Source organism: Hippoglossus stenolepis, chromosome 18, assembly GCF_022539355.2.
Source record: "Hippoglossus stenolepis isolate QCI-W04-F060 chromosome 18, HSTE1.2, whole genome shotgun sequence".
In the NCBI taxonomy this organism is placed as follows: Eukaryota; Metazoa; Chordata; class Actinopteri; order Pleuronectiformes; family Pleuronectidae; genus Hippoglossus; species Hippoglossus stenolepis.
This window is the reverse complement of record NC_061500.1, coordinates 13,881,287-13,908,641: the sequence shown is the minus strand read 5'-3', so window position 1 is coordinate 13,908,641 and position 27,355 is coordinate 13,881,287. Positions and strand designations below refer to the sequence as shown.

Sequence of the window (27,355 nt, the reverse complement as noted above, 5' to 3'; positions counted from 1 at the left end):
GAGAACCTGAGAGTCTTCAGTTTAGTCTTAAAGATGTTGACAGACACGTCATTTTGAATAGTAGTGTTTCTCATTGTCTGTGAGTAAAGAAGTTTAAAACCAAAACCTTCACTCGGGAGCATGATATCAATATTTAAACTTAGAGGAAATAATGTGGCATTCATCATGATAATTATCGATATCGACTGATATACAAAATATTAGGATCATTGTTGTTGTTGTCCTCTTTACTGCTGCCGCCGTGCTCTTATTTCGACAGCGGCCTCAGTCTCGGGACTTCCGCCCCTCAGCTGTAGTTTTCTGCGGAGCCGCTCGGCCGCTGCCGTCTTGCGCTGCTGTTTTCTCCCCCGTCACCGTCGCTCCGGCCCGGCGTCCGACCAGCGACCGACCCGCCGCCACGGCCGCAGAGAGCCGTCAGAGACATGTGTCACCCGTGCTCGGAGGAGGCGACAGACCGCGGCTGCAATAAAACAGGTGGGTCTTTTTCCTCCGTTCACAGTGTGCGCGTGAGGAGCGGAGGGTTTTTTAGCTGCGCGGCTCGGTGAGTCTCCTCTGCCGCAGCGAGCTAACCGGGCATCGGCGTGAGACACGGTTTCCTCCCGCCTGTTGTTGTGGAGAGGAGCGGTTGATAAAGGGTCGCGGGCAGGATTAGATTACATGTTATTTCTACAATCCCCCTCACCGGGTTAGTTTGAACTGAGGGAATATTCTCCACCATGTATCAGTCACAGCTGCTGAAGGGCCAGCAGGTATTAGGACTGGGACAATTCTATCAATGAAACAGATACAAATGCAGATATTTGATATAAATAGTGGAATTACACATTGTAATAAACTGATCATTTTTAGGTTAGTCTGATTGAGTTAGGTTGCAAGTTTGATATTTTCTATGTAATAATTATCAATGAACGGCATAGACTGTGCACACGAGATAAAAATACAGACATTCTATATAAATAGTGGAACTCTGTGTTAAACCTTTGGGCCCTAAAACAATAAAGCCAATGTTGTTTAACCTGTAGTATTTCTATTATTAATTAGATGGTTTCTGCTGTATATTGCAGAGCCTATTCATCAATCATCAGATAATTAATGGGCAACTTTCTTGTTTTGAGCTTCACAAATATGAAACTTTGATGATTTTCTCTGTCACAAATTGTAATAGATTGATCATTGTCAGGTATTTGCACTGTTAGTCAGACAAAATACCACATTTTGGTTTGAGGTTACATTTTTCTTCATTTGAGTCTAGTATTGTCTTGTATAGTACTGATGATTTGTTGGCTCTTTTCACAGCTTTTTACTTTTACCTCCTTAAGACCTTGTCTTGCCCTGTGTGTGTGTGTGTTTATCCTTTGGTATCAATAAAGTATACCAACCATTGTATATTGTTGACTTCATAGTGAATGTGTTTTTTCATCGTAACACAAACATGGCAACGATACATTAGGCTATAGTGTTATGTAATACACATTTAAGAGCTTATATGGTCGGTGTGGTAATTGTTTTATGTTTGTGTAACATCTTTTATTGCGTTATTGTTGTCCTCTGTGGAAAAGGGCATCGGACTGTGCAATACAGGCCAAACAACTAGTCACGTTAAAGCTAGCCACATTAGTCTGATCATATAATCAGCACAGGCTTCTACAAAGTGGATTTGAATGGCCTTTAATTCAGGTGTGTGTGTGTGGGGGGGAGAGAGATACATTGTCAGTGCTGTCTTCAAACAGAAAGGAAAAGTAGGTTTTTGTCGGGCAGAACCAGTTCGACCTGGTCTGGACTTCCCCGTCTCGCCTCAGTGTCTCAGAGCTGCCATCGCCAGCCGTGGGCAGATGGGCTGAGATCTGAAGCTGCGATAGCTCTGTTCCCTGCAGATGCCACATAGAGAAGGCTTTTGTTTTCAACGAACAGAATAAACACTCACAGATATCCAGTGTCAAATGATGTAAGATTGATTCTCCGTCAATCCAACAACTGTTTCAGCTTTGTTGAAAACTTATCACTGATGGACCCGGTCAGATTTCTACCTGGTCAGTCGCTCTAGACATTTTCTGGAACTTTTCCTGCCAGCCCCTTAATAAAATGTGCGGAATTTGTCAGAGAAAACAGCAGAAAATATTCTCAGCGAGCGAGTGGGTGTGTTGATGACATTTCTAGCACGCGGCGGAAGCAAAAATTGAGAGAATACAAACCTCAGCATGAAAAAGTGGCGGCGGGATTCGAGAGCTTTTAGAGGTGTCGATGTGCTGTCAACAAAAACACTACAACTTCCGCAGCTGAATTTAAACATCATGTGCTGTCTCCTGCGTGCACTAACTAGACGTCACCTGAACGTTCTGTACATCTTCCTGTTGTTGTGAACGCATCTGACACAGACTATCTCCTGCTGCGTTCTTCATATGTAAACTAGAAGCTCCCGAAAATGTCTGGACACAATTTCTGGACATTTACAGCTTAAATCAGTAAATTCATGATTCTCTCAGTTGCTATGATGTTAATCAAATACTTAGATGGAAATTAGTGAAGGTGTTTCAGGGAGAATACTAAGAGATGTAACAAACCCAAAAGTCACACATCCGTCTAAACGAATTTAAGGAAAGATTAAGCTGGAATTCTTTCCTTCCATACATCCATCAATTTTCTACTTATCCTGTTAAGGGTTTCAAGGAAGCTGGCGTCCTTCCCAGCATGAATTGGGCAGGATGCGGTGTAACACATACACACACAGAGAGAAAAACACATTTACACCCAAACACACAAACTTAAGTTATGTTATTTTCCTGAGCAAAAGGTCTGTGGACATCTGGAGGTAACAGCAGCTCCTTAAGGAAACAAAAAGATTACCACTCATCACATAAGGCCTTATGTACAGTCAGCTGTTACATTCCCAACTGTTGCCTTCATGTGAGGTGTGAAGGTAGCCAGGGGTTGAGTTATTTTTTTCTGGGATTATTAATTAAGTTTGTTCATGTTATTTTGCAATGATTTCATTAAAACCTTACAACCTTTTCCGAGGGAGCTTTAGATGGAGAATATGCTGCGAAAAGACAAACGAGCCAGGATTTTTATCTACATGAGAGTTAAAAGACTAGAGTGTCCTTGAGGAAAATTGTACTTGGCTTTGTATTATATTGGCTCTCACAGCAGCCAGGTTCACCTGTGCCTCTCTCAGCCTTTTTGACCAAAATTGCCTGCACAAAAGCAGCTCTGTTCTGTTCAGGGAACAAAATCTGAAGAAAGAAACAGAGAACCAGAAGAGGAGTCACTATGTAATCCAGTCCTGACATTTTTCTTTTTTAATTTTAAGATTAGGACACCATTTTCCTCTAGTAATGTTTGTACTGGTGATCAGGTTGGGGCGGTTTGGAAAGACTAGACTAGAATGGCACTCATAGTGCACATACCTTCGCCAAGGCCCAACATTAAACTACAATTATTAGACTGATCAAAGAAAATGTTGAATCTCACAATGTTAAAGAAAGTTCCTTTTTTTTTTACTGGATCCTGAAAATTCCCCAGATTCAGATCCACCAAAATGTATTGGGTTCTTTCCGGACCCAACCCGCATCCTTCCTTCCAGGTTTCGTGGTAATCGATTCAGTAGTTTTTGCGTAATCTTGCTAACAAACGCTGATGAAAAGAAGACCTCCTCCTCGGATAAGCAGCTCGTTGTGTTTAATTTCCAAAGTGATGTAAAACAAAACTTTAATGTAATTTTAGACTTTATGAGTTTAGTCACTTTATGAGTTTAACTCTTGATCTTTGTTTTTTGTGTGGCCAGAGGGAAGCTGTTCAGAAACCTGTTTTTATCTCTCCACATGTAAGATGAATCTCTATAGTTACAGTTGAATTATTAATATTTTTTAGTTTATGGGAAACATACAGTGTAGTTCAAGTTTATCCAGCATCTGTGTTTGGCAACAGTGAAAGTGAGCAGATTGTTGTTTGAATGGTTTCAGCCTAAACATATGTAAATGTATTGATCTGGGCTTTGAGGTGTAATTAGTCTTTTTTTACCATATATAGAAACTGCACTGGTGTCTGTGTTTTGGTGTCTGTGTTTAATACCATGTGAATGATGGCACTGAGAGTTGTTCTGGCAGATGCTGTGCTCTCTGTGTGCTGTAGTGTCTGAGTTGAGGTGAAGCAGCAGCCGAGCAGAGGAGGCCTGCAGCGACTGTACTGCCATTCTGGTTTGAACTGGATAAAACAAAGCTTTTTTTGTTAGCACTTGACCAGCTATCCCCTTTCATCCCTTTACTGTAAGAGTTGAGTAAACAGGGAGATACAGTTTTGGAGAGATTTCTTTTTTATATCAGCTACTCCCAGTTTAAAGAGGTAACATGAATCATACGATTATGATCTTAGATATACTAAAAGATACGGTTTGCCTGCAATAAACTTTTATTTCATGTTATAGCCGAGTCCATTAAACTTTGAAACATCTTGGATAAGAAAAAAATGCTTAGGTTGCTGTAGTTCTTGCATTATCACACATTGACTGTATAAGAAAAGGGAAGTAGCTCAGTTGTGGTTTGACCGATGTGCTCAAGTGTAAATGGACGCCTTGGAACATCTTGAGGTTTGAGGGTTTGTTATTAACATGGTCAGCACGCTGATATCACTTTGTTTTACTTGTATTATGCTGAGGGTCTTGTTCTTGACTTGATTTCTGGGTTTTTGCACAATCTGATCATTTACTCTGTAAGCAGTCACAACCCATTTAACCATTTATTTATACCTTTAACAATTAACATAGAGGAGACACTGTTTAAACATGCTGTGAACGTCTTCAGATATCCCTAACCTAAAGCAGGCTTTTCATTCTATTGCATTCAATATAAAATTACCTTTGGGGCAAAAGGTACTGAGAGAAGGCGCAAGCATTGATCTTAGAATGTTTGGAATCATTTCTCTGGAGCTGGCGAATGTTATAAGGCTTTGATTGATCGGCTTACAAACGGCCAAGAAATCCTCAAGTTGTCGGCATTGCAAAGTCGCATTTTTACCTCAAGTAGCACAGCCTTGCCAAACACTTAATATCCACAGTGATCGTGTTGTTTCGGTTGGTTGGAGATTTTATTAAATCCCTCACAAGCTCTTCAAAGATCTTGATTCCCTCACAATCTTTCAGCGTCAGTAATTCAGCATCATTTAAGGTTTTCAGAACATTGCAACGTGGAATAACAGAAGCCGGTGTATGATTCTTTGTGATTACAGACCCACTTCCCATTTGAGAAGCCACAATTGTTTTGACAGTTTTGTGCTAAAAATGTATAATTGCTTGAACATCAAGGTAGACCCCAATTAATTTCACCATTGTTGGACTGATCAATAAAACTGACTAATTGTTTCAAATCTACTGCAGAGGGCTGCATATAGCAAGTCTTCTCAGTATTCGCACATATAGCGGTTTGCAAAATACCCAAACACATTTCATCAACTGATTCCTAATTTCCTGCGTTTTTTTTTTTTTTTTAGATAAACCATCATGATTCCCATCACAGAGCTCCGGTACTTTGCTGACACCCAGCCAACGTACCGTATCCTGAAGCCATGGTGGGACGTTTTCACCGACTACATCTCGGTCATCATGCTGATGATCGCAGTGTTCGGCGGTACACTGCAGGTCACGCAGGACAAGATGATCTGCCTGCCTTGCAAGTGGGTGGTCAACAAGTCATGCGAGACCATGCCCGTCGCAAACATCACCACCTCCTATGCACTGGAACCCAAAGGCATTCAGTATGACCTCGACCGCCATCAGTACAATTATGTCGATGCCGTCTGCTACGAGAACGAGCTACATTGGTTTGCCAAATATTTCCCTTATCTGGTGCTACTCCACACTCTCATCTTCCTGGCCTGCAGCAACTTCTGGTTCAAGTTTCCACGCACAAGTTCCAAACTGGAGCACTTTGTCTCCATCCTCCTCAAGTGCTTTGACTCCCCATGGACAACAAGGGCTTTGTCCGAGACCGTGGTGGAGGAGAGGGATCCCAAACCTCTCGCAAAAATGAATGGTTCAATGGACAAGAAGGCCTCCTGCGTGAGTGAGGATGTTGAGGCTAGCGTGCCCATGCTTCAACGAACAAAGTCTAGAATTGAACAAGGAATTGTAGATCGCTCTGAGACTGGTGTGTTGGATAAAAAAGAAGGGGAGCAGGCCAAGGCTCTGTTTGAGAAGGTGAAGAAGTTCAGGATCCATGTCGAGGAGGGTGATATAGTCTACCGCCTTTACATACGTCAGACCATCATCAAAGTAATCAAATTTTTACTGATAATTAGCTACACAGCCTACTATGTACAATACATCAGGTTCAGTGTGGTGTGCACGGTGAACCTTCAGAAGCTAACAGGGTACAGCACATTCTCTTGTGCCCACCCATTGGCGACACTTTTCAAGATTTTGGCCTGTTTCTACATCAGCTTGGTTGTGGTTTATGGTTTTATCTGCATGTACACTCTGTGTTGGATGCTCAGCCGCTCCCTCAAGAGATACTCTTTCGAATCAATCCGGGAGGAGAGCAGCTACAGTGACATCCCTGACGTGAAGAACGACTTTGCCTTCATGCTACACATGATAGATCAGTATGACCCTCTGTACTCCAAGCGCTTCGCTGTGTTTCTGTCAGAGGTGAGCGAGAACAAGCTGAGGCAGCTGAACCTGAACAACGAGTGGACGTTGGAGAAGCTGAGGCAGCGCATCACCAAAAATTCCCATGAGAAGCTCGAGTTGCATCTGTTCATGCTCAGCGGGATCCCAGACACAGTATTTGATCTGATAGAGCTGGAGGTGCTCAAGCTGGAGCTCATCCCAGACGTAACCATTCCACCAATCATCGCCCAACTTTCCAACCTGAAAGAGATGTGGCTTTACCACACCCCAGCTAAAATTGAGGCCCCAGCTCTGGCGTTCCTCAGGGAAAACCTAAAGTCCCTCCACATCAAGTTCACTGACATCAAGGAGATCCCTCTGTGGATCTACAGCCTGAAGAACCTCAGTGAGTTGCACCTGACTGGGAATCTGAGTGCAGACAACAATCGTTTCATTGTCATCGATGGACTCAGAGAGCTGAAAAGGCTCAAAGTGCTACGACTGAAGAGCAACCTTACCAAGCTGCCGCAGGTGGTGACAGATGTGGGCGTGCACCTCCAGAAGCTCTCCGTCAATAACGAGGGCACCAAGCTGATGGTGCTCAACAGCCTGAAGAAGATGGTTAATCTGACGGAGCTTGAGCTCGTTCGCTGCGACCTTGAGCGCATCCCTCACTCCATCTTTAGTTTGCACAATCTGCAGGAGATTGACCTGAAGGACAACAATCTGAAGACGATAGAGGAGATCATCAGCTTCCAGCACCTGAACCGGCTCGTGTGCCTGAAGCTGTGGTACAACCAGATCGCCTACATCCCTATTCAGATCGGAACGCTCACCCACCTGGAGAGGCTGTACCTCAACAGGAACAAGATCGAGAAAATCCCCAGTCAGCTTTTCTACTGCCGCAAGCTGCGCTTCTTAGACCTGAGTCACAACAATCTGACCAGCATCCATGCTGATGTGGGCTTCCTCCAGAACCTGCAGTACTTCGCTGTGACAGCAAACCGGGTGAGAATTCCAAAAAAACATTACAAATTTAGTCACTACATGATTTCATTTTACAGTTTGTCTCATTCCCTACACTTCCTCTTCCACCCGTCTATCTCTCTATCATGTGTAAATAAGATTAGCTGAAAGGCCAGATAAGGTATTTACAAAGCTCTTATAAATGCTGAGATGGTTGTGGATAGGTAGGAAATTATGGCTTTTAAGATGTTTCTCTGTTTTCCAGTGACTGAAATAAAAGGAGGTTTGATTTAGTGGCATATTGCAAACACAACTCTGTTATGTACACAGCTGTCAAATTATGCTAACTGAAAACCAGATAGCTAGCTCATTAGCTTTGTCACTGGCACGCAATATAATCGGGCTAGGTTGGTCCATCCTTTGCTGCTCGAGAATAGACGGACACATTTTTGAAGGAGCCTTGAAATGGGATAGCATAGTCACACCAACGTGGCTCTGCTCAGACTTAATATTAACATCCGTCAGTGGACAGCGCTACATTCATCTGGTCACACCTAGCAATAAAATGTGTCCTTAATGTGTCTCCTGGGACCACTAGTGATCGGATTTCACTTCCACGCTTTATGTGTGAACAATCACGAAGGTCATTTGTGTTCACAGAGACCAAATTATGTTGTTTTAAGCCAGTTTGCCCTTCATATGTGGCCCAGGATGCATTTGCATTTACACTGCTAAAAGAAGGTGGCCACATGCTTCACATACCACCTCCGGATGTGGTTTTTGTGATCAGATTACAGAATGCGTTTGGGTGTGTTCACACCTGTTCTGCATGCTAATAACAATTATGAACGGGGTCCCAGACGCAATCAGTCTTCAAATGCAGCCCCGGAAGGATGTGGCTTCTGAACTGAGACACGCTTGTGTCTTCAAGGAAGTTCAGGTTTTCAGTAAACTCATAAATCCCCTTAATGTAGGATGTTGTGTATTTCAGGTGCACAGATCATTAGTTCAGATATTTTACATCCCAGTCATGCCTTGGCCGGTTCATAAGGTTTGTGGTGTGCAGTAGATCACGTGTGTCTCACCAAAATGCTGCTTCTTTGTTTTGCAATGTTGAACTTTAATTCAGGGAGATGCTGTTTTTCACTCAGCGTGCATATAGGATCATGTGTTTTCAGTAAAGGCTGCTGCTCTTTTATTGTTTTTGCTCATGTGGTTCTAGACTGAAAATAGATTCCAACAGGTTTGTGAGCAGCCTAAAATAGCTCCATTAAATTGGACTCTTCTTGTGTGTTAAAGGCTTCACTCGACTACATCCTCTCTACACTGTTCTCACACTATTCAAATAAATAGTTTAATGGTGAATATTGTGTGTATGGAGGTAATTTGATAGGATTTGTTTCCTGTGCTGAGGTCTGTCTTGTGTTTTGTTTAATCATATCTTAAATGAAAAGGATCTATTAACGAACCATTCTCCACTGAATATAGTGGAAAAAGCCACCTCCTTTTGTTAATGCCATTTGCTCATATCTCAGATCCCTGCCTCATCTGCTCATGTCATATGGATTAAAAATTGAAGAGCTCAGCCTTTCTGTTCCGTGCTAACTTCCACCCCTCATTATTCTGCCTCTTGTCCTCTCCACTTCAGATCGAGACTTTGCCCCCAGAGCTTTTCCAGTGTAAGAAGCTGCGCACTCTGAATCTGGGAAACAACTGCCTGCAGACGCTGCCGTCACGCTTCGGAGAGCTCACCGGCCTGACCCAGCTGGAGCTGAGAGGCAACCGTCTGGAGTGTCTCCCCGTTGAGCTCGGCGAGTGTCGGCTGTTGAAGAGGAGCGGCCTGGTGGTGGAGGAGGACCTGTTCAACACGCTGCCATCAGAAGTCAAAGAGCAGCTCTGGAGGGCCGATAAAGAGCAAGCTTGAGCCAAACCTCTGCAGTGAACTTTAGGGAGAGAAGTTTGATTTAAGGGAGAAAAAAAACAAGCAGTGGTTTTGTTTATAAAGCTAGCGAAACCTTGGTTTGAGGTATGCAGCATTGTTTGCCATGAGGGCTCAAACAGGTGATGTGAACTATGAAAGCATAGACGACGGATTTCAAGACCTCCAAGGAAAAATTGTCGTAATCTCATCCAACCTCTGTGATGAAGTGTAATTTAATCCTAAATAACTGCAAGGATTCAAGCAGGTGACGTCAAATATGCATGCCACAGGTGGACCTGTCTCAAGCAAACTTCTTTTTTGGAAGGAGCCCCAAAAAGAAACAGAAGAAACTTTGCACGACTCAGCCTTGCCATTGAGCTCAACGTGCTCACGATCACTTTGTCGCCGGCTGTGGGATACATGCACAAACTGAACACGCTCAAAGCAGCGTTTATCCTGCCATTCCTCTGGCCTTGAGACTCAACATTTCACTTTTCGAAATTTTTACAATCACATTTGCAGTTGTGATGCAGTGTGACTACTGAATACTGGTGGATGTTGAGACAATTGAACAGATCGGTTGATTTTGGTCTTTGGCCCTCTTCAGGCTCTCGAACAAAATGACTTTGTGATGAAGATCAACAGGTCATCACAGGTGATCTCACAGCATAGGCCTTAACTTACAAAGAAAAACTGTCAGATATTCAGCAACAAACAAATTCTACAGAACAATGTCTGAATACCCTGCGGTATTTGATTTATATTGTCAGCCTGTGGGCAGGATATAGTTCAGCTGTATTCACTGCGCAGTGGAGACAGATCACAGCAAGGCAACACAAGTCTGCTGGTCAACACTCAGATTGAGGTTTTATACTATTACATGAAGGCAAATCTAACAGGTTGTGGGCTGAGCTAATCAATGGGTTTGTGTGAGAACAAAAGCTGAGTATAACTTAAGGTAAGGCCAAATTTGCAATACAAAGTTCTCCTATCTGCCAATTTTCCCTTTTGGTCTGTCCCCTCACCACCTCCTGCTATAACGTGGTATCTCTTGCTACATCCACACTACTATGTTTTTGTTTGAAAATGCATCAAAAACCTTCTCACAGGCTACTTCCTGGGAAGGTTTATTCAGAGTTTTACACAGGTACCTGTTAATTAATGTAGAGCAGTTTGTCTTAGCACAGAAATAGGGTCATGTAGAGATATAGGAAACTTGATGTAGGTACATTAAGAAAATATCCAGACAAAGAAATTAAGTGAAACTATTTTCTTGAACAGGGGCTGTGGTGAAGAAATGCCCCATTCCTCTTGGACTCTTCATTTAGCTTCACACTGCATCACTTATGCATGTGAAGCCGGCTTTATCTTATTTTGCTTGACTGAACATCACGTACTTAACTGATCTGTCTTATTAATTATGTGAGATGGGCTTTGTTGCAACAAACTGAAAAATGTATTTTGAGACTAAAGTACACAATTTGGTGCTTTAAAATGCTACCACACTCTGGTATCAGGATTTGGCCTCTGAATCAGGCTTTAAAGTGATTGGTTTAATGTTGAGTAACAATTTAATTTAATTTAATTCTTTGTTTGTTTTGTTTTTGCCTGTATATGACAGAGATAGAAGAGGTATGACGTGAATCAAAGGTCCCTGAGCACAACCAAACAATAGATGATGTGTCATGCACTGTCACTATACAGCCACTAGAGCACAAAATGAGGCTACATCCATTCTACAACGTTATCATTTGAAAATAAAAATAAACTCTACTATGGATATACCTGGGGTCCACATTACTCCGGAGTTCTAGAGCCACTAAAACAGAGAAGTTCGGAAACACTGCTGGCCCTGTCTTAGTTTGAAAACTCTTTTTCTGCGTTGGGCTGCGTTTTAGTCCAAATGGGCAGAAACAGGGATGTTTGGAAACGATGACGTAGACACTCACAACCGCTTTCTGGTTGGGTGGCCTTCGCTGATTCATCGGGCTCCTATCCCAAGATTCAACGAACCAATGAAAACGTTGTTGTATGGATGTAGCCTAAGAAACGATTTTAAGATCATTATGGGACATACACCTGTAGTCAAAGATCTTAGGTGACCTTTGTTCAATTGAAGACATGTTGCTTCACTGACCGGATGAGAATTACACAATGTCCCTGCGCTCACAGTTTGCTGTCACTGTATTAAAGCTACAGAGACGCAAACCTTCAGAAAACTCCCCGTCACAGTAGATGTCCTTGTCATTTTCAACTTTTAACGCAAGCTTGCACAATAAAAGGAGCAGAAATCAAGGTGCTTTCTATGCTTCGCATGAACTATGAGCCCTCGGATGATTATTGCTTATACAGCTCCTCGAAGTGGATGAACTGTAGACGTGATGGATGACAGTCGTAACTAGCTGCCAGGTACTGCCTGTCTCAAAAAGACAAGTGTTGACGTTAGCGACTCAAGTGCCCAGTTGTTTGCATGCTTGCCATCGTGTTTATCTTCCTCAGTTTACTCCAGTGCTTTTTTTGTTGAATCCTTCATGAGCAAAATGAGGACAAGCCAAAAGTTACAGAACAAAGGAAACTGCTTTTAAACGACCTACACCAGGGAAACATTTATTTGCAGGGAGAGTATGCAGGGTATGTGATTTCATGGTGCGTGCTGCAAATTAGTGCAACAGCGCTTTGTGTGCTTGAAACACTTTTCTTGTTAAGACGTTGGATTTAATAGCATCATTTGGTGTATTCCTGCTATGTTTACTCCAGCCAGGCGTCTCTTGTTGCTAATATGGCCTTTCCCTTTACAAGCCGTACGCCCTCGTTAATGATCATAAACATCACGTCCATGAGCTGTTGTTTATAACATATGGCCTGAAATGTTTCACATCTTTGTTTCACGCATATCAGTCGATACGGTTTGTGCTCTTGTTGTTACCAGCTGTTTTTTTTGTTTTTTTTTATTTTAGCCATGTAAGAGTTTCAAGTGAAGTCTCACTGTAGTAACATGCCTGCACCTTTGTTCACAGTGAATCTTGTTTTACTGAGGCCTTAGCTGAATCCAAATGTCCTTAGAGGTCACCAGTGAAGTGCTCCCACACAGTCTTAAAAGTGCAGTCCTGTCTACTCGAATGTGTTGACTAGCAACCAGTTCTAAAGGTCGCAGACGACGTTGAGCGCAAAGAGGAACAGCTCTCAGCTTCTCCTGCATGTGCAACATCTTAAACATTGTTTTATTTTTTATTTCCACTTTGGTGGTTCGGCTCTGGTTTCATTTTTACGGTGCCAAGTTAGAGCAAGAACATGTTTTTCCCTACATACCTGCAGATAGTGTCTGTTAACCTGTTGGATGCTAATGCAAATAATAATTGAGGTACTGGCACATTAAACTGCAAATATATGTGCCTCTTATAGGGCTGGAACATGGCTCTTTATGGTGGAGCCGTGCTGCTGACTCTCCTGCAGTGCATCATAGTGTCAAATTAGGACATTGACATGTTGTTTTTAATGTGTCTTGGCCTTCACTTTCTGGTCATGTGATTACAAATCGAATAGTCAAGGCTATATTAACTTTTTTCCCATCCTTATGTTTTGTTAAGGAGAAGTTCTGGCGCAGGAGCACTGTTTTACTCTGGAAAGTTCAGGAGTGTCATAGACGTCTTTCTCAGGGCATCGCTGGGATCTTATTCACACCTCATCAGAATATTTGGATTTGCTCAAATAGTCACGTATATCTCTCCCTTTTCCACTTCAGCTTGGTTGTGGTCAGTCTACGTAAAACATTGTGACACAAATATTTCTTGGTTTACTCATCGCTCCAGAGCTATGACTTCTGTCGTGTTCAGTCCCTCACAGTCACTTCCCTCTGAGTCACGAGTGGAGCACATTTAACCTGCGGCCCCATTCCCTTTCCTGCACGTCAGCATCAGTGACTTAGCACGAGTGTGTGACATGAGGTCAGTCATCCATTTGCCGAGTATTGAAAAGAGGAAGTTTAATAGAAATGCCTCTTGGTGACAAAATCTTTATAGCACTTAGGTAAGTGTCATGTATTATTTTAACACATTAAATAACCACAATCAACACTTTTTTTAATTCTGTGCAAATGTGCTAGAAAATGTTTTTTTCTTGTCACGTTTGCTTTCTGTCAAATTTAAGTTAAACCATGAAATATTGAAACTGTGTTTGTTTGTGAGTTGTGTATGCCTTAAGTAGTGTAGTGTGTGTGAAGCAGTGTAACTGATCCGTTTCCGAGCCACAGAGGGTTTTTACGGAGGTCTGACAATGAGTTGATTTTTTTTTTTTTGGGCCTCAGCTCCTGTCCCTTAAAACAAGACATTATTTCACAACCTTGAGACGACTCTTGACAATCTATCATACTGTAAATGGAGGTGAGCTCCCCTTCCAGTGTGCATGGGCATTGTGCAAAACACCTCACATCATCTGTTAATATCTGTAATATGTCTGAGGACTGATCAATTTTGGACATATACACAAACTATTTCACTTGAAATCAAATTCAAAAATTCCACTGCCATGATTGCATTGGCATCTAATATTTACCTAATGTATAAAATGTTTTTAAATACATGATTGTATTTACTATGTATGAAATCCATCTGCATTCTGACGCCTGTAGATCAGGGATATGTGAAAACAGTTGTTTGGTTTCAGGTTTCGTATCCACTTCATTTCACAGCATGAGTTGCTTGATGCTGAACTTGTGTGCATTATATTCATAGTGTAAGCTGCCCACGTACTCTAGCAACAGTCATTGCTGAACTCTTAAGCCTGTAATCTGGATCACACATGTGACATGCGTGACAAGGCCTTTAATAATTAATTGTTGCCAAGTGGCTCGGACACTGGCTTTTTAAGCGTGACGTCTGTATGAATGAACAAATGAACTTTTGATTTCATAATGTTCCGACCCTACTTTTGTACCATTGATGATGAAATAAACACTGAATTCTGTCACATCGAATGTGTTAATTCTTCATCTGCCGAGTGGTTTCTTCTTCCAGGGCAAAGTCCTGAGCGCTGAACAGGTTTGGCTGAGAAGTGGATTTTATACACTAAACTAATGAAGTTACGATAACACTGCATTGCTCCTGCTCAGAAATGATGACAAATGATTTATTATCTGAGATGTTTCTCCTTTTCACCAGACTGTGGCCTCATTAACTGAGAAGATGACAATTTATTTGGACGGTGCAAAAAAAAAAGCTGTTCATTAATCATCAGATTTAATGATAACAAATTCATTTTTGTTGCACTGCTATATTTAGATCCTTCATTTATATAAAAGTAGCAATACTGCACAATAAAAGTACTTCATTAGAAACAACTGTAATTTAGGTATCAAAACTAAACTAGTGCTCGTATTATTTGTGATGCAATAATGTTCAATAGCATTTTACTGTTGTAGTTGGTGGAGCTGGAGGCAACTATTTCTCTCTGCTGGGTATAACTAATAATCTATAATTAATCTGTAACAGCTCACTTCATAAAATGTTAATCTGAAATGCAAATAGTGCAAAGTGGAGTATAAATATGTAATAAAATAGAAATATTCAAGTCAAGATCAAGAAGCTGAAAACTGTAGTTCATAGTACTGTTTATGTAAATGTACTGAAATTCCACCACTGCATCTTGGCTCCTATAACTACCGGGAATGACCGCTAGATGGCGCTGTGAGTAATTTGAGTCACAGCAAGGACACGAGCGACACCTAGAGGCCATTTGCGGCTGCTGTTGCAGCACCGCCACGAGCATTAGAAGGGCGAGGAAATAGTTAAAGTCTAAAATCCTATTACAGATCTGTTGGTTACACTTTAAACGACTTAACAGGTCACATGGTCGGAAACCAGCGTTTTACTGAGACACACACACACACACACACACACACACAGAGAGAAAGATTCCTGGGTCAGAGCTGAACAACATGGACTTCATGTCAGATCGTGATGTGCAGAAGGTGAGTGATGCAATACTGCGATTCACTCAGTTTGATGTTGTTTGTGCAAAGAGGCAACCGAGCTGTGAAAGACTCCGAATACCCACGTTTGTTTTACATGTTTATATTAGTGCAGTTTATATGGAAGTGTGTGTGCACACGGTGGACTCATTACATAACACGCTGCAGCCACAAGTAGATGTAACCCGTAGAGATCTGCCTCGTAAAGCTACATTTCTCATGTGGAACTGAGACCCATGTTAGTAGTGGTTCATCTATATTTGATCTCTATTGATGGCAGGGACACAACCAGGGCATATAGACATAAAATATATATATATATATATATGTATAATATGAACCTTTAAGAGATATCTCAGAGCATATATAGCAATGCAAAAATGTAACTGAATTGAAAATTGCCTTTAGAATGTACATTTTGGGGCTATATTGCAAATAATTTCGTAATGAGTTAAGCTCTTGATTATTTTCGCAATAAACCAAATAATCCTTGTCTTTAAAACTAGAAAAAAGTTTTTAAAATGTCAATCATACTAATTAGTCCAATGCATTGTCCTGAAAATTCTGGATTTTCTAAACTGCAGTCCATCAAAATAGTTGCCAATCAAATGTATGCTGTTTGACTAATTGATCAATCGAATAATTGTTGCAGTTCTTATGTTTCACCGGACATAGAAAACAAAGATTACATCAATGCATCTATATGTGAAGTGAAACAAATCCATTTGGTCAATTGACCAATCAATGGCAAATGCAACGTTTCCTATTTTGATATTTAATCCACAGTTTAAACCATTTATTGATCAAAAAAATGCAAAACACTGCTCTTTACCAGCTTCACATTTCTTTATTGTATATGATTGCAAACTGAATATCTAGTGTTGCTTCAACAAAACAAAACAAAACAGCATTTTAATAGCCTATTGTGATGGCCACCATTTTACATTTTACCGACCAAACAATAAAAATGATCCTCAGTCACAGTCTTATTTTCAAAAGATCATCACAACCAGGATATAAATACACCAAGAGACTCGTTCATTTTCTGTGCTGTGTTTTTCTTCAATTATGTAATTTGATTTATTTGAGAGAACAAAGTGAATCTTCGTGTGATACAAACTGGAAGCTGACATGAAAGATAATTGCTGAAGACACGTGTTGTTGATGTGAATCTGTGAAAGTGACTCTGCATCCCTCTTGACAGTACATGGAGGATGGGTACGTGGTTCTCGACGGGCTGCTGACCTCCCACGAGTGTGACGAGCTGAGGCAGAGGATGTCGGAGATCGTGGATGAGATGGACGTGCCGGCGCACTGCCGCACCACCTTCTCCACCAATCAAGACGAGCAGCTGAAAACGCAGGTGACCTAGTGAAGAGTACCGGGATCAATCTTTTTACAGCGTCTGCAGTTTATTCAACAGTATTTCTTTCCCATGCCTTCCATCACTTTGCACGTAAAGATGCAGGTAAGCTTCTTTAAATACAGACAGTCAGTGTGTATTTCTAAGGTCACAGTCTGTAGTGAAGATACATTATCTCTCTTTAGCCTCGACCCCAGACGTCCTCCCTCTCATGCTAATAGTGAACTCTTATGTCAACAGTCAGTATCAGTGTGTGTGTGTGTAACATGTGATTCTCTGGCAGATCAGGTGACCGATATTAACATTCTGATCTGCAGGGAAACGCTGACTATTTTATCACCAGCGGAGACAAGATACGCTTTTTCTTCGAGAAAGGAGTTTTTGATGACAAAGGTGAGCACTGTTAAAATGATTTACAAATTAATAAAAAATATATATATAAGATAGCGAAATGCCAGATGAGACGAGTAATGCTTTTCTTGACCTGCAGGTGAATTCATCATTCCAAAACAGCGATCACTGAATAAAGTTGGTCATGGTAAAGATTTCTATTTGAATTCTCCTAACACCATGTACATGTTTGTACAAGTCCCTCACTAAACCTGTTCTTCTTCTTGTAGCTCTGCATGCCTATGAGCCATTGTACAAAACAGTTACACATTCAGCCAAAGTTCAGGTGAGTGATTGTTGAACTGTGTATAAATGAATGAAGAACAGGAAGAAGTCACAGAATAACCAACACTCATTTTCTCTTAGGGCATCACTAAGAAGCTGGGTCTCGTAAATCCTGTGATACTGCAAAGCATGTACATTTTTAAGGTAAAGAATCTACCTACCTAATACCTTTACCTACCCACACATGCCACACCTACCTACCCACCCACCTACCCACCCACCCACCCACCCACCCACCCACCTACCTACCCACCTACCTCACACACCTCCCACTCCGCCTACCCACCTACCCACCCAACACCTTCACTTACCCACCCACCCACATACCTACCCACCCAATACCTTTACCTACCTACCTACCCACCCATTCACCCACCCACCCACCTACCCATCTACCCACCTACCTACCTACCTACCTAATACCTTTACCTACCTACCTACCTACCTACTTAACATACTTACTTACCGACCAACCATTTTCTTTCTTAGGTAATTCTACATGGGTTGTAAGGCATCACTTTTCATTCTCTATCTTTTACAGCAACCAGGAATAGGTGGAGAAGGTAAGAAAATCCAGAATGTTATGTTGATCATTTTTATTACTAAATCTCATCAGAATATGCATATGTGTATATGTTTACACTACGTTGATTTAAAAAAATGCAAAATTATTCTACCCATTAAAATCTTCATATTATATTAAAAGTGTGTTTATAATGTGAGTGTTTTTATACTAAAAGTGTGTATATCCTATGATAGTGTCATGTGTGAGTGTGAATTAGATTCTTGTTTCTCAGTGACACCTCATCAAGACGCCACATTTCTGTACACGGAGCCTCTGGGCCGAGTTATGGGGATGTGGATCGCCTTGGAAGACACCACTCTGAACAATAGCTGTCTGTGGTTTATTCCAGGGTCACAAAACAGTAAGATCATGAAATACTGGAACTCAGCTTGCTCTGTAGTTTACCATTCTATTATTACGTAACATGGATGGATGATTTTGGTAATCGAAACCAGTTTCTGTGCATGTTCTTTGCATGTAAAGGTTCATCCCTCTCCTCTCCTCAGGTGGTATCTCTCGGCGTATGGTGCGTACCCCAGAGGGCACCTTCCCCCTGACCGACTTCATTGGAAAAGAGATGGCATACGACGATGAGAAGTTTATTCCTGTACCTATTAAAAAAGGTAATTGACTTCTGTCAATAATTTTACATGTGCAACTAACAAGTGATTGAAGTATTAATCTGAGTGAGGATGTATTGTGGATTTACAATTTGTTCCTTGAGTAAAAAACATCCAGTCTTGTGGGGACACACATGTTTTTTTATATTATTGTGAAGGAATTTTTGACCAGCCTCACACATTACATCTTTACAGCACCATAGCTCAGGTCAGGCTGAGATAATGAATTCCACAATAAAAGAAAATCTGACCAAAACAATGATAATCACTGGTTTGAAGTGGCCAGATGCATTGCTACATTTTGGATTTGGGATTATTACTTGGATAAAAACAAGCAAGGGCCTTATTCAGTATTTCTGACATGACATATACTAAAGGATTGATGAAAATGAACAGATGGGTTAGGCGATAATAATTATTGATTATTTGTCCATCCACCCCTCTGTGTTCAGGTGGCGTGGTCGTGATCCACGGTGAGGTGGTGCATCGCAGTGCTGAGAACAAATCAGAGGACTCTCGCCACGTCTACACCTTCCACGTCATGGAATCCCAGGACACCCAGTGGAGCCCCGACAACTGGTGAGTGTGTGTTCAGAGATATGGTGGATTGGTGTTGTTTCCATTGTCGACAGTTAGTCAGGCGTTTCCAGCAGCAGCGCTTCTCACAGTCAGCACAACGAATGAACGTGTAATCTTAAGACACTGTTTACTTTACATATACTTTATAATTTATATGAGAAAAATGCAGTGTTGTTGAGCTGAATTCATCAGCAGTTAAAAACAGTTTAACATTCAGTAAACTCTGTGGTTTTACTGTTTTTCTGCAATGACCAGGAGCTTATGGTGGCCTGTTGGTAGCTAAGGTGTGAAAACTATATCACTGTGTAGCTAAACATTATTTGACTACTATTTGTGATGCTATTATACTGATGTGGTATGTCACAGATGAACAGTTCCTTGGTTTTATTAGAAGTAAAACAAAGTGTAAACACACCGACACATGTTGGTTTCCACTTGTAGTAACTAATTACACTCTCTGTTGGGCTGGAAATTGAAAGTGTCTTTAAATTAACAGACTTAATTCTTAGGAAATGAGGTGAAATGTAATTTACCAGTATCCAATTATTACAGTTTGGTTAAGTGTAGCTAAATTGAGATTATTTAACCTTTAGGGACATTACAGTGATGGGATAATTTTTGCATTATCACACCTTCACATACTTTATAATGATCTATAATGATCTACTTCCATTGACACCATTAATAACACATTATTTGCAACGTGTCATTAATCACTTATTCATTATTCACCTATTGATATCCACCGTGTGTCATTTATTACTCGTTGTCATTTTATACTTTATTCCGTCATTCACTGTCATTTACTACATCATTTGCTTTATGCCACGATTCATCTCAGCTGTCAAAATGTACAACAGGACTCTGGGTGCGTAAAGTCGAACTGTTGTAGTGTCTGTCTCTGAGGGCAGTGCACCTCTCTACAGGCTGCTATGTGCTGAAGAGGCAGTTTTGAGAGCCTGAGGCATGCAGCTGAGGACCAAGGTTCAGGCAGGTCTCTTCCCCAGCATCGTGCGTGTGCAGTGATGACCCGTCCCTCGCTTTTGCCTGTGGCACCCCCGCATGTAGACCGCATGATTAGCATTTCAATGGCAGTGCACCGGGCTTTATGAGGTTACACATTCCCGCAGGCCCTTTCCTTTCAGGCAGAGAACGGGAGGCCAGTAAATCAAAAACATCCCCAGCTGAATCCAAACAACCCATGAGAACCAATCAGATTTCAGATGAGAGGTCATATCAGTAAAGAACCAATCCTGTAATACTTGGGTTCCACGTGAGTCCTCTGTATAAAAGACAGACAGATTTCAGGCTGTCCAGACAGGCTCAGGTTTATTTGGTTGCTGTCTGATAAACTCGATTGCAACGTACTTTGGACGACTCCAGTGGTCTTCTTTTCTGACTCAATACACTCTGAACTGTGTTTGAACACAGTGTCAGAGCAGGACTCTGGGTTCTCTGTTTCCTGGCCCCTGACAGCAGCTTTAACAAGACTATAAAAACATTGAAATGACATGGTGTCTCTAAATATCACAAATATATATTTAAGTCTTAATCAGAAAAATCAAGTGCATTTAAGCAGTTTTTACTTGTATGATTATTCTAGCTGTTCGTAGTGGAATTCTCTCTAAATTGCTTTCAATGTAAGCAACTAGGGACAAATTAAATAAAAATCAGCCGAGTGGAGCCTTTCACAGACATATTGGTTTCTGCGTTTGTTTAGTGATATGTGCAGTTATGAATAGTTCTAAATATTTGGTTGTATTTGTGTTTTCTTTTCAAGTTATTTATAATGAAGTTTATGGTTGAACTGTTAAATATCCATCCTCACTTACATTTTTTGTCGTAAGGGTTTGATTCCAACATCTTAGGAATCACATTTTTTTAACATACAAATCGGCCAATATATCAGTATTGGAAGTGTTTGACTCCCTAATATCGGCATTGGCTCAAAAGATCTATATCAATCGAGGTCTACACAAAATCCACAGTTTTTATTCTGTGCAAAAACATCCTAAAAGGTTTATACTTAGCCTCTTTGTGTTTCCCAAAAGTAAAAACAGTAACAAAGAGTGAATTTTGTACTAAAAAGACTGGATCTACTTGTTCTGTTTAACTCAGCGCTCCTAAGCCTTTATAAGCTGCAACACTAGGAACAGGCTGAATGATTACAGCATGTTTGTTTTAATGCAAACTTTAAATAATGAAACTATTCTGTAACTCATCTGTGATGTGTCCATGTGTTTGGTCTTTAAAGGCTGCAGCCCACTGAAGAGCTTCCTTTCCCTCCTCTCTACACCAAATGAAGGACATCTGGCTGCACAGACACACAAGATCCCATCTTTCCTGAAGAGCGACCAACATGTATGAACAGTTTCAACCATAGCTCATGTGCTCATGGCTGTTTTTTTATCTACCATGACACCATGTGTTGCTCTGAGCTGCATGTAGATTATAGACCGTAGAGACTGTTTGTGGCCCGATACTGAATGACTTCAACAGGAATTTCAGTCTCTATAATGTCAATTTTTTTTATATACTGAAATGAATTTGAATTGAACCCTTTTTAAAAAATACAACTGATATTTAGATCTACTTTTATTCAGAGTGTCCTCATCAACATTTGCACCAACCAGCATTTCTCTTGTTCAAGCTCATTTTCCTTTTCAGATTTGTGTTTAAACACGATGGCAGATTCCTATTTTTACAGACAAGCAGTGAGCAACAAGTATGTTGATTTTAAGACGCAACTCAAAAGAAAAACATCTTTATGTATGAATGATTTTAAACAACATCCAAACTTCTTTAGATACATTTGAAATCAAACTGAGAAACCAAAGGGGTAATGTTGACGTCTCATTGAGCCGCACAGGTTCCTCTTCTCCATCCTCACACCAGCATTAAACAAATGGACTGAAAATTGGAGGAATATCAGTTTTTTATCTTTCTGTCTGGATGCACTCAACATGCAATATTACATTTTTTAAACATAAGGGTGATGGCAAAAACAATATACTAGAAGAATCATGCCAATTAACCGTCATCACATTAAAAAAACTTTTACAGATGGACGTAAACTTAATTCATTCTGAAAACACATTGCAAGTTCTGAACTGATGCATCCTCACATCTCAGAATGATGACATCAAACATTGACTGTATATAAAGATGGACGACATGAAAGCTCCCTAAAATGTCTCGATTGCCGCCCCTGGTGGCTGGATGCAGTACGGGTCATAAACTTGGCCTCCATGTTAGTACATGGGACATGGGGCAAACTAAGAAGTCCAATAATTCTTTCAAAGAGGGTTTCTGTCATTTTAGGTAGTTGTTAGTTACTTGATGCTATAAAAACGAGGTGAAACATCATGACTGACAGCTGAGACGGACTTGCGATTGGTCGAGTGCTTCTTATCAGTGGGAACTCACTTCCACGGCTCCATCCCCTGATCACTACTGCACAGACGCTTGTCCCCAAATGACGTTTGTATCAATATTTTTAATATTTGAATTTTATATTTTCGCTTTTTTTCTGTAAAGTGGAGGTCAAAGGAGACGCGTTGTCCATTTTTATAAACAGTATGGATCTAGTCGAATGATATCTGAGGATATTTCTATAAATTAAATCATTTTAATTAATGCTAGGAAGACCCTGTGGTCATCAGTTTGGCCCAAATTATATCTACAGAGTCCAAAAGTATGCGATGTAATGAAGGCTCAGTATCACAAAGATATGTATATGTTAAGTTATCTTTAAAAGGTCCCATCAAACCACAAGAATATGAAGCAAATAAAACGTACCAAACAAAAATATACTGTAGTATACCTGTGTACATGTTACAGTACTGGATTTCACATTAGGGTCATGCAGGAGCATTGTGAGTTTCTGCCATACTGAAGTATAAACCAGCCCTTAAAAATGAGTTGAGCGGGGCTGCCATGCTTTCATCTACAGCTTCTACAATAGAAGGTAACGTGTGATAGAAAATTTACTTCTTAAGGCAAATGTTCACATCAGTGAGTCCTTCGTCGTATTGCCATCAGCCATCATCCAAATCATCATCTAATAATGAAAAAGGTTGATTAAGAAAAAGACATTTCAACTAGCTAACTTTAAATAATGTTCTTCAAAGGCAATACAGAAGGCATATAACCGCAAGAAAGGGACAAGATAGGACAACCTCCTATTTGATGATCGAAATGTGCCTCTTAGCAGCATCTGCGTATTCAGAATTCAGTGTTTAAAAAGACATTTTGTACTTTTTTTATCTTTTGCATAAATTAGTTGTTATTGTTAAGTACCTTCATGTCAAGATGGGGACATGCCAAGAGACCATACACCACTGCTGTCACATAGCTCAGAGAATATTTAGTAACTCTTCTTCACATTTCTTTAGAACTTTGTGTTGGTCTCTTTCCTCATCCTCATACTGAAATGACTTGTGATCTGAAGACGGCAGACTGCTGCCAAAGACAGTGAGCCCATTCTGTTGCTGCAACACTGGTTTGCTGACATAAAAATTACCAGGCTCAGTCCAGCTGTCAGCTTTTCATCATTTCTTTCTTGTGCCAGTGAAAACGACTCAATCGATTCCTAAAGGGACTTCTACCACTTTGATTACCTTTTTATCCCCCAAATTGATAATTCTTGCTTCCCCCCAGGAGACGGTGTAGGACAGGGGGTGGAAACAGTTTTTGTCTGGGCCATCTGTCTGTTCAGAGCAGCAGCAGGATGAAAAGGTAAAGTGGGAGAAGGAGGTTGTCTATTTGAAAGGTGTAGGCCTCCAACATGGCCACCAGGGTTATGGAGCCAACGATCCACGAGTAGGTGGAGTTCAAATTGATACCCCCATCGAAGATGAGAAACATGGCCACAGCGATGATTTGGGCAAACACAGATGTTGCAGTCCCCTCCATGGTTTTCTTAGTGCCAGGCCAGCGAATCTCCCCCATGGTGCTGCCGAACATAGACGCCACAGTGTCTCCGACCCCGACAGCCAGCACGCCTGCGTAAGGCACCAGGCCGCCCGCACCAGGAAGTATCCCCTTAGGGGCACAGGGCCCAGGGAACAGCCATATGGGCAGAGACATGCCCAGCAGCAGGTACACATGGGTCAGGATGAGAGGCCCAGAGTCACGCTCATCCAGGAACAGTGTGAGCAGCTGCCTGAGCAGCTGACCCAGTGGCCTGATCCGAAAGTAACGCACGTACTCCAGGAACAAGAAAATAGCCAGGCAACCCACAGATGCCACGTGAAGCAGCTGTCTGTCATATATGAGCCCTGGAACATACGTGGCCACGACAATCAGATGGAAGTACTTCCTGACAACAGTCGAGGCCTGGTGCTTCTTGGACCCAGACTGGCGCTGGTAGTTCTGGTGTAACACAACACAGGTGGCCACGACAGCCAGAAACACCCAGTACCCCAACAGACAGAGTCTTCTGTCATTTAACGTGAGAAAGTCCAGCAGCCACATGATGGGGTGCCGGCCGATGAACAGGGAGAGCCACGGCATGAGGATTCCCAGACACAGGACGGCCGTCATCATGTGGAAGAAAAGCGAGGACACCCAGGTCTCTGACTCCATGAAACAGAAGAGCAGTGCGAAGAAAACACCCAGCAGCAGCGATCCCACCACCACCACCGGCAGGAAATAGTTCACTGGATCTCCTTTGACCTCTGCCAGGTTCAGGGAGCGCTTGATGAGCTGGTTGACGATGAAACTGATTCCACCGACAATGAGCAGCGCCTCTCCGGGTGTGAAGCAGCGTGGCAGCAGGTAAAGCACGATCAGGCTGAGATAGACGAAGATCAGAAGTACCTCTAACACCTCGATGACCTCAGACACCGTCAGCGTCTGTTTCGTCGTGTAGAGAATGGCGCTGCCGGCCATGCCTGCGATCACACAAGTGTTTGTAGGCACGGGTCTGGTGATACCGAGCGCAATCAGAGAGAGAAACAGAGCCAGCATCATGCCTGTGATGGTGACAACCATGGAGAAGCGCTCAAAGAAGACATTCCCTGAGTCTGAGCACTTTTCTTTCAGTACCAGGCCGAGCAAGGGCATCACCATGGAGGCCGGTACGATGCCGCTATTTGCTGCTGGCCGAAACTGGAACACGGCGCCTCCTGACCGGAGCAGACGGTCCCATTTGTGCTGCACGTAGAAAGCCTGGATGACGAGGGCTATGCTGCACCAGGAGTGCTGGTTCCAGACCGCCATGTGGACGCATAGCACCACGGCAAAAACCACGGTGGACTCCACCAGCACTGGATTGATCTGCATGGCTGCCGGGCGGAGCCCTTTGCAGGCAGGGAGTGAGGAAGCCAGCGTGGAGGGTTGGTCTATCCGAGCAGATGGTCAGCAACAATGATGGCCTTCTTCTGTCAGTTCCTCGCTCCGGCACACTTCATCGTTTGGCCGGCACTTTTCAGAGAGAAGAGGGGAAGAGACATTAGATCAGGAGGAAAACGTTGAAAAACAGATTCATTAAGTAATTTAGGATATCTTAAAATTCTGACAAACTTGTTGTGACACTGGGTGTATTGTAGACCCATGACTGATCTTAGCTTTTCCCAGCAGTGAACTTTGGTCATACTTTATCAGCTCCCTACCATGAACTATGATCAGACTGAACATTCACCCAGTCAGTGGTGACACACACACACACACACACACACACACACACACACACACACACACACACACACACACACACACACACACACACACACACACACACACACACACACACACACACACACACACACACACACACACACACACACACACACACACACACACACGACTCTGGAGGAAATAGAAATGTCCTCTCTATATCAGCTGCAACCTTTTGTTCCCTGTGAGGGGGGGGGTGCACTGACTTTCTGCTGAGGCTGAATCAGCTGTGCTAGCAGCGGGCTACCACATCTGACACATCTGATGGACACGGTGAAAATAAAACACCAGACAAAACATCATCTCCTGTGGTCTGCTCCATCCTCGGTGCACATACATGCCGCAGCAGTGGGAAAGCAGTCCCTCTGCAGAGCGGGGATGATGCTGCTGCTGCTGCTGCTGCAGGCTGGAGCAGCATCGAGCTAACTAGCGGGGAAGCGGCTGAGGGAAGCGGCTGAGCTTCACACCACAGCGACGAGAGAAGGGATAAGAACCTGACGGACGAACACATGCGAACCTACCACACAGCAGCAGCAGCGATGGACGGAGGAGTGAGCCGGAGGTTCTGCTTTCTGTCCTTTGTCAGCTGCTCCTCTCACACCCAGCAGGACGGGGCCATATTTGACAGCCGGGTCACGTGGTACGAACGTAAAAAAAAAAAAAACGTCTTAACCCTTTGATACACAACGTGGGTCAGAAGTGACCCGGCTCCGTTTTCATTTTCTATATCTTTGCAGTGAATGACTTTCATCATTCAGTATTTCAGGTATTCCCCAATTAACTTGTTTTTGATCATCACAAATCCTTATTAAAAAAAGTTAAATCATTTTTGTACCACTACCCTTCTAATGCACAACAATAATTCCCTGTGTTATTTCATGGATGGCTGAGTGTTTCTTTTCTATGTTTTTGAAATAAATGTTTTTTTTTATAATTTAATATTCTAAGTATTCATTAAATATCTTGTTTTTGATTACCACACCATCACCATTTTCCTTTTACCTTAATAAACAAGCTGCTTTTGCACATCTGATGCATGTAAGTCTTGTTTCACAACTAGCTTCTTTTCTGGCTAGCTAACTAACGAAATATAACAGTATATACTTAATAGACTGATGGACATGCATTTGAAAATTTGCTTTTGATTTTATTTATCCAGAGTATGGCTGGTCGCAATCATTTCAGACTTATGGTTTACATGTTAATAAAGATGCTGTATGAAGAACAGGATGAGGAAAATGAGGAGGCAATTCTTGGTCTTGATTCTGAGTCTGAAATCTCTGATGCTGAGGACCTAGACTTTTTTCCCACAGGATCAAGCTGGAGTTGTGGGTGTGTCTTGGAATCCAGCTCTCCTAAATGAAGAAGGAAGAATAAGCTATGAAAGAATACAGCACAGAAACACCCAGCCATGCATTAAATAAC

The 27,355-nt window shown here is 41.9% G+C and overlaps 3 protein-coding genes across 7 annotated transcripts; 2 read left to right on the top strand and 1 right to left on the bottom strand.

Moving 5' to 3' along the window:
- The first annotated feature begins 334 nt into the window (after window positions 1-334).
- On the top strand, window positions 335-14,447 carry lrrc8aa (leucine rich repeat containing 8 VRAC subunit Aa). The gene is made up of 3 exons (XM_035184835.2): window positions 335-474; window positions 5,482-7,606; window positions 9,213-14,447. The coding sequence occupies exons 2-3, from the start codon at window positions 5,492-5,494 to the stop codon at window positions 9,486-9,488; spliced, it is 2,391 nt and encodes a 796-aa protein (XP_035040726.2). The 5' UTR covers window positions 335-474; window positions 5,482-5,491; the 3' UTR covers window positions 9,489-14,447.
- Window positions 14,448-15,191: 744 nt separating this feature from the next.
- phyhd1 (phytanoyl-CoA dioxygenase domain containing 1) lies at window positions 15,192-22,169 on the top strand. Of its 5 annotated transcripts, none has more exons than XM_035184979.2 (13): window positions 15,192-15,450; window positions 16,655-16,813; window positions 16,913-16,918; window positions 17,131-17,206; window positions 17,304-17,351; window positions 17,434-17,489; window positions 17,570-17,632; window positions 18,030-18,051; window positions 18,286-18,414; window positions 18,560-18,676; window positions 19,126-19,252; window positions 20,179-20,242; window positions 21,507-22,169. In XM_035184979.2, the coding sequence occupies exons 1-12, from the start codon at window positions 15,418-15,420 to the stop codon at window positions 20,213-20,215; spliced, it is 873 nt and encodes a 290-aa protein (XP_035040870.1). In that variant the 5' UTR covers window positions 15,192-15,417; the 3' UTR covers window positions 20,216-20,242; window positions 21,507-22,169. The 5 variants fall into 5 exon arrangements, with proteins under 5 accessions (XP_035040870.1, XP_035040866.1, XP_035040865.1 ...); XM_035184975.2 differs by lacking the exon at window positions 20,179-20,242 and adding an exon at window positions 20,094-20,120; XM_035184974.2 differs by lacking the exons at window positions 16,913-16,918; window positions 20,179-20,242 and adding an exon at window positions 20,113-20,120.
- On the bottom strand, window positions 21,835-26,574 carry dolk (dolichol kinase). The gene is made up of 2 exons (XM_035184973.2): window positions 26,452-26,574; window positions 21,835-25,678 (listed from the first exon to the last, which is right to left on the bottom strand). The coding sequence occupies exon 2, from the start codon at window positions 25,535-25,537 to the stop codon at window positions 23,966-23,968; it is 1,572 nt and encodes a 523-aa protein (XP_035040864.1). The 5' UTR covers window positions 25,538-25,678; window positions 26,452-26,574; the 3' UTR covers window positions 21,835-23,965.
- Between the last annotated feature and the right edge of the window lie 781 nt (window positions 26,575-27,355).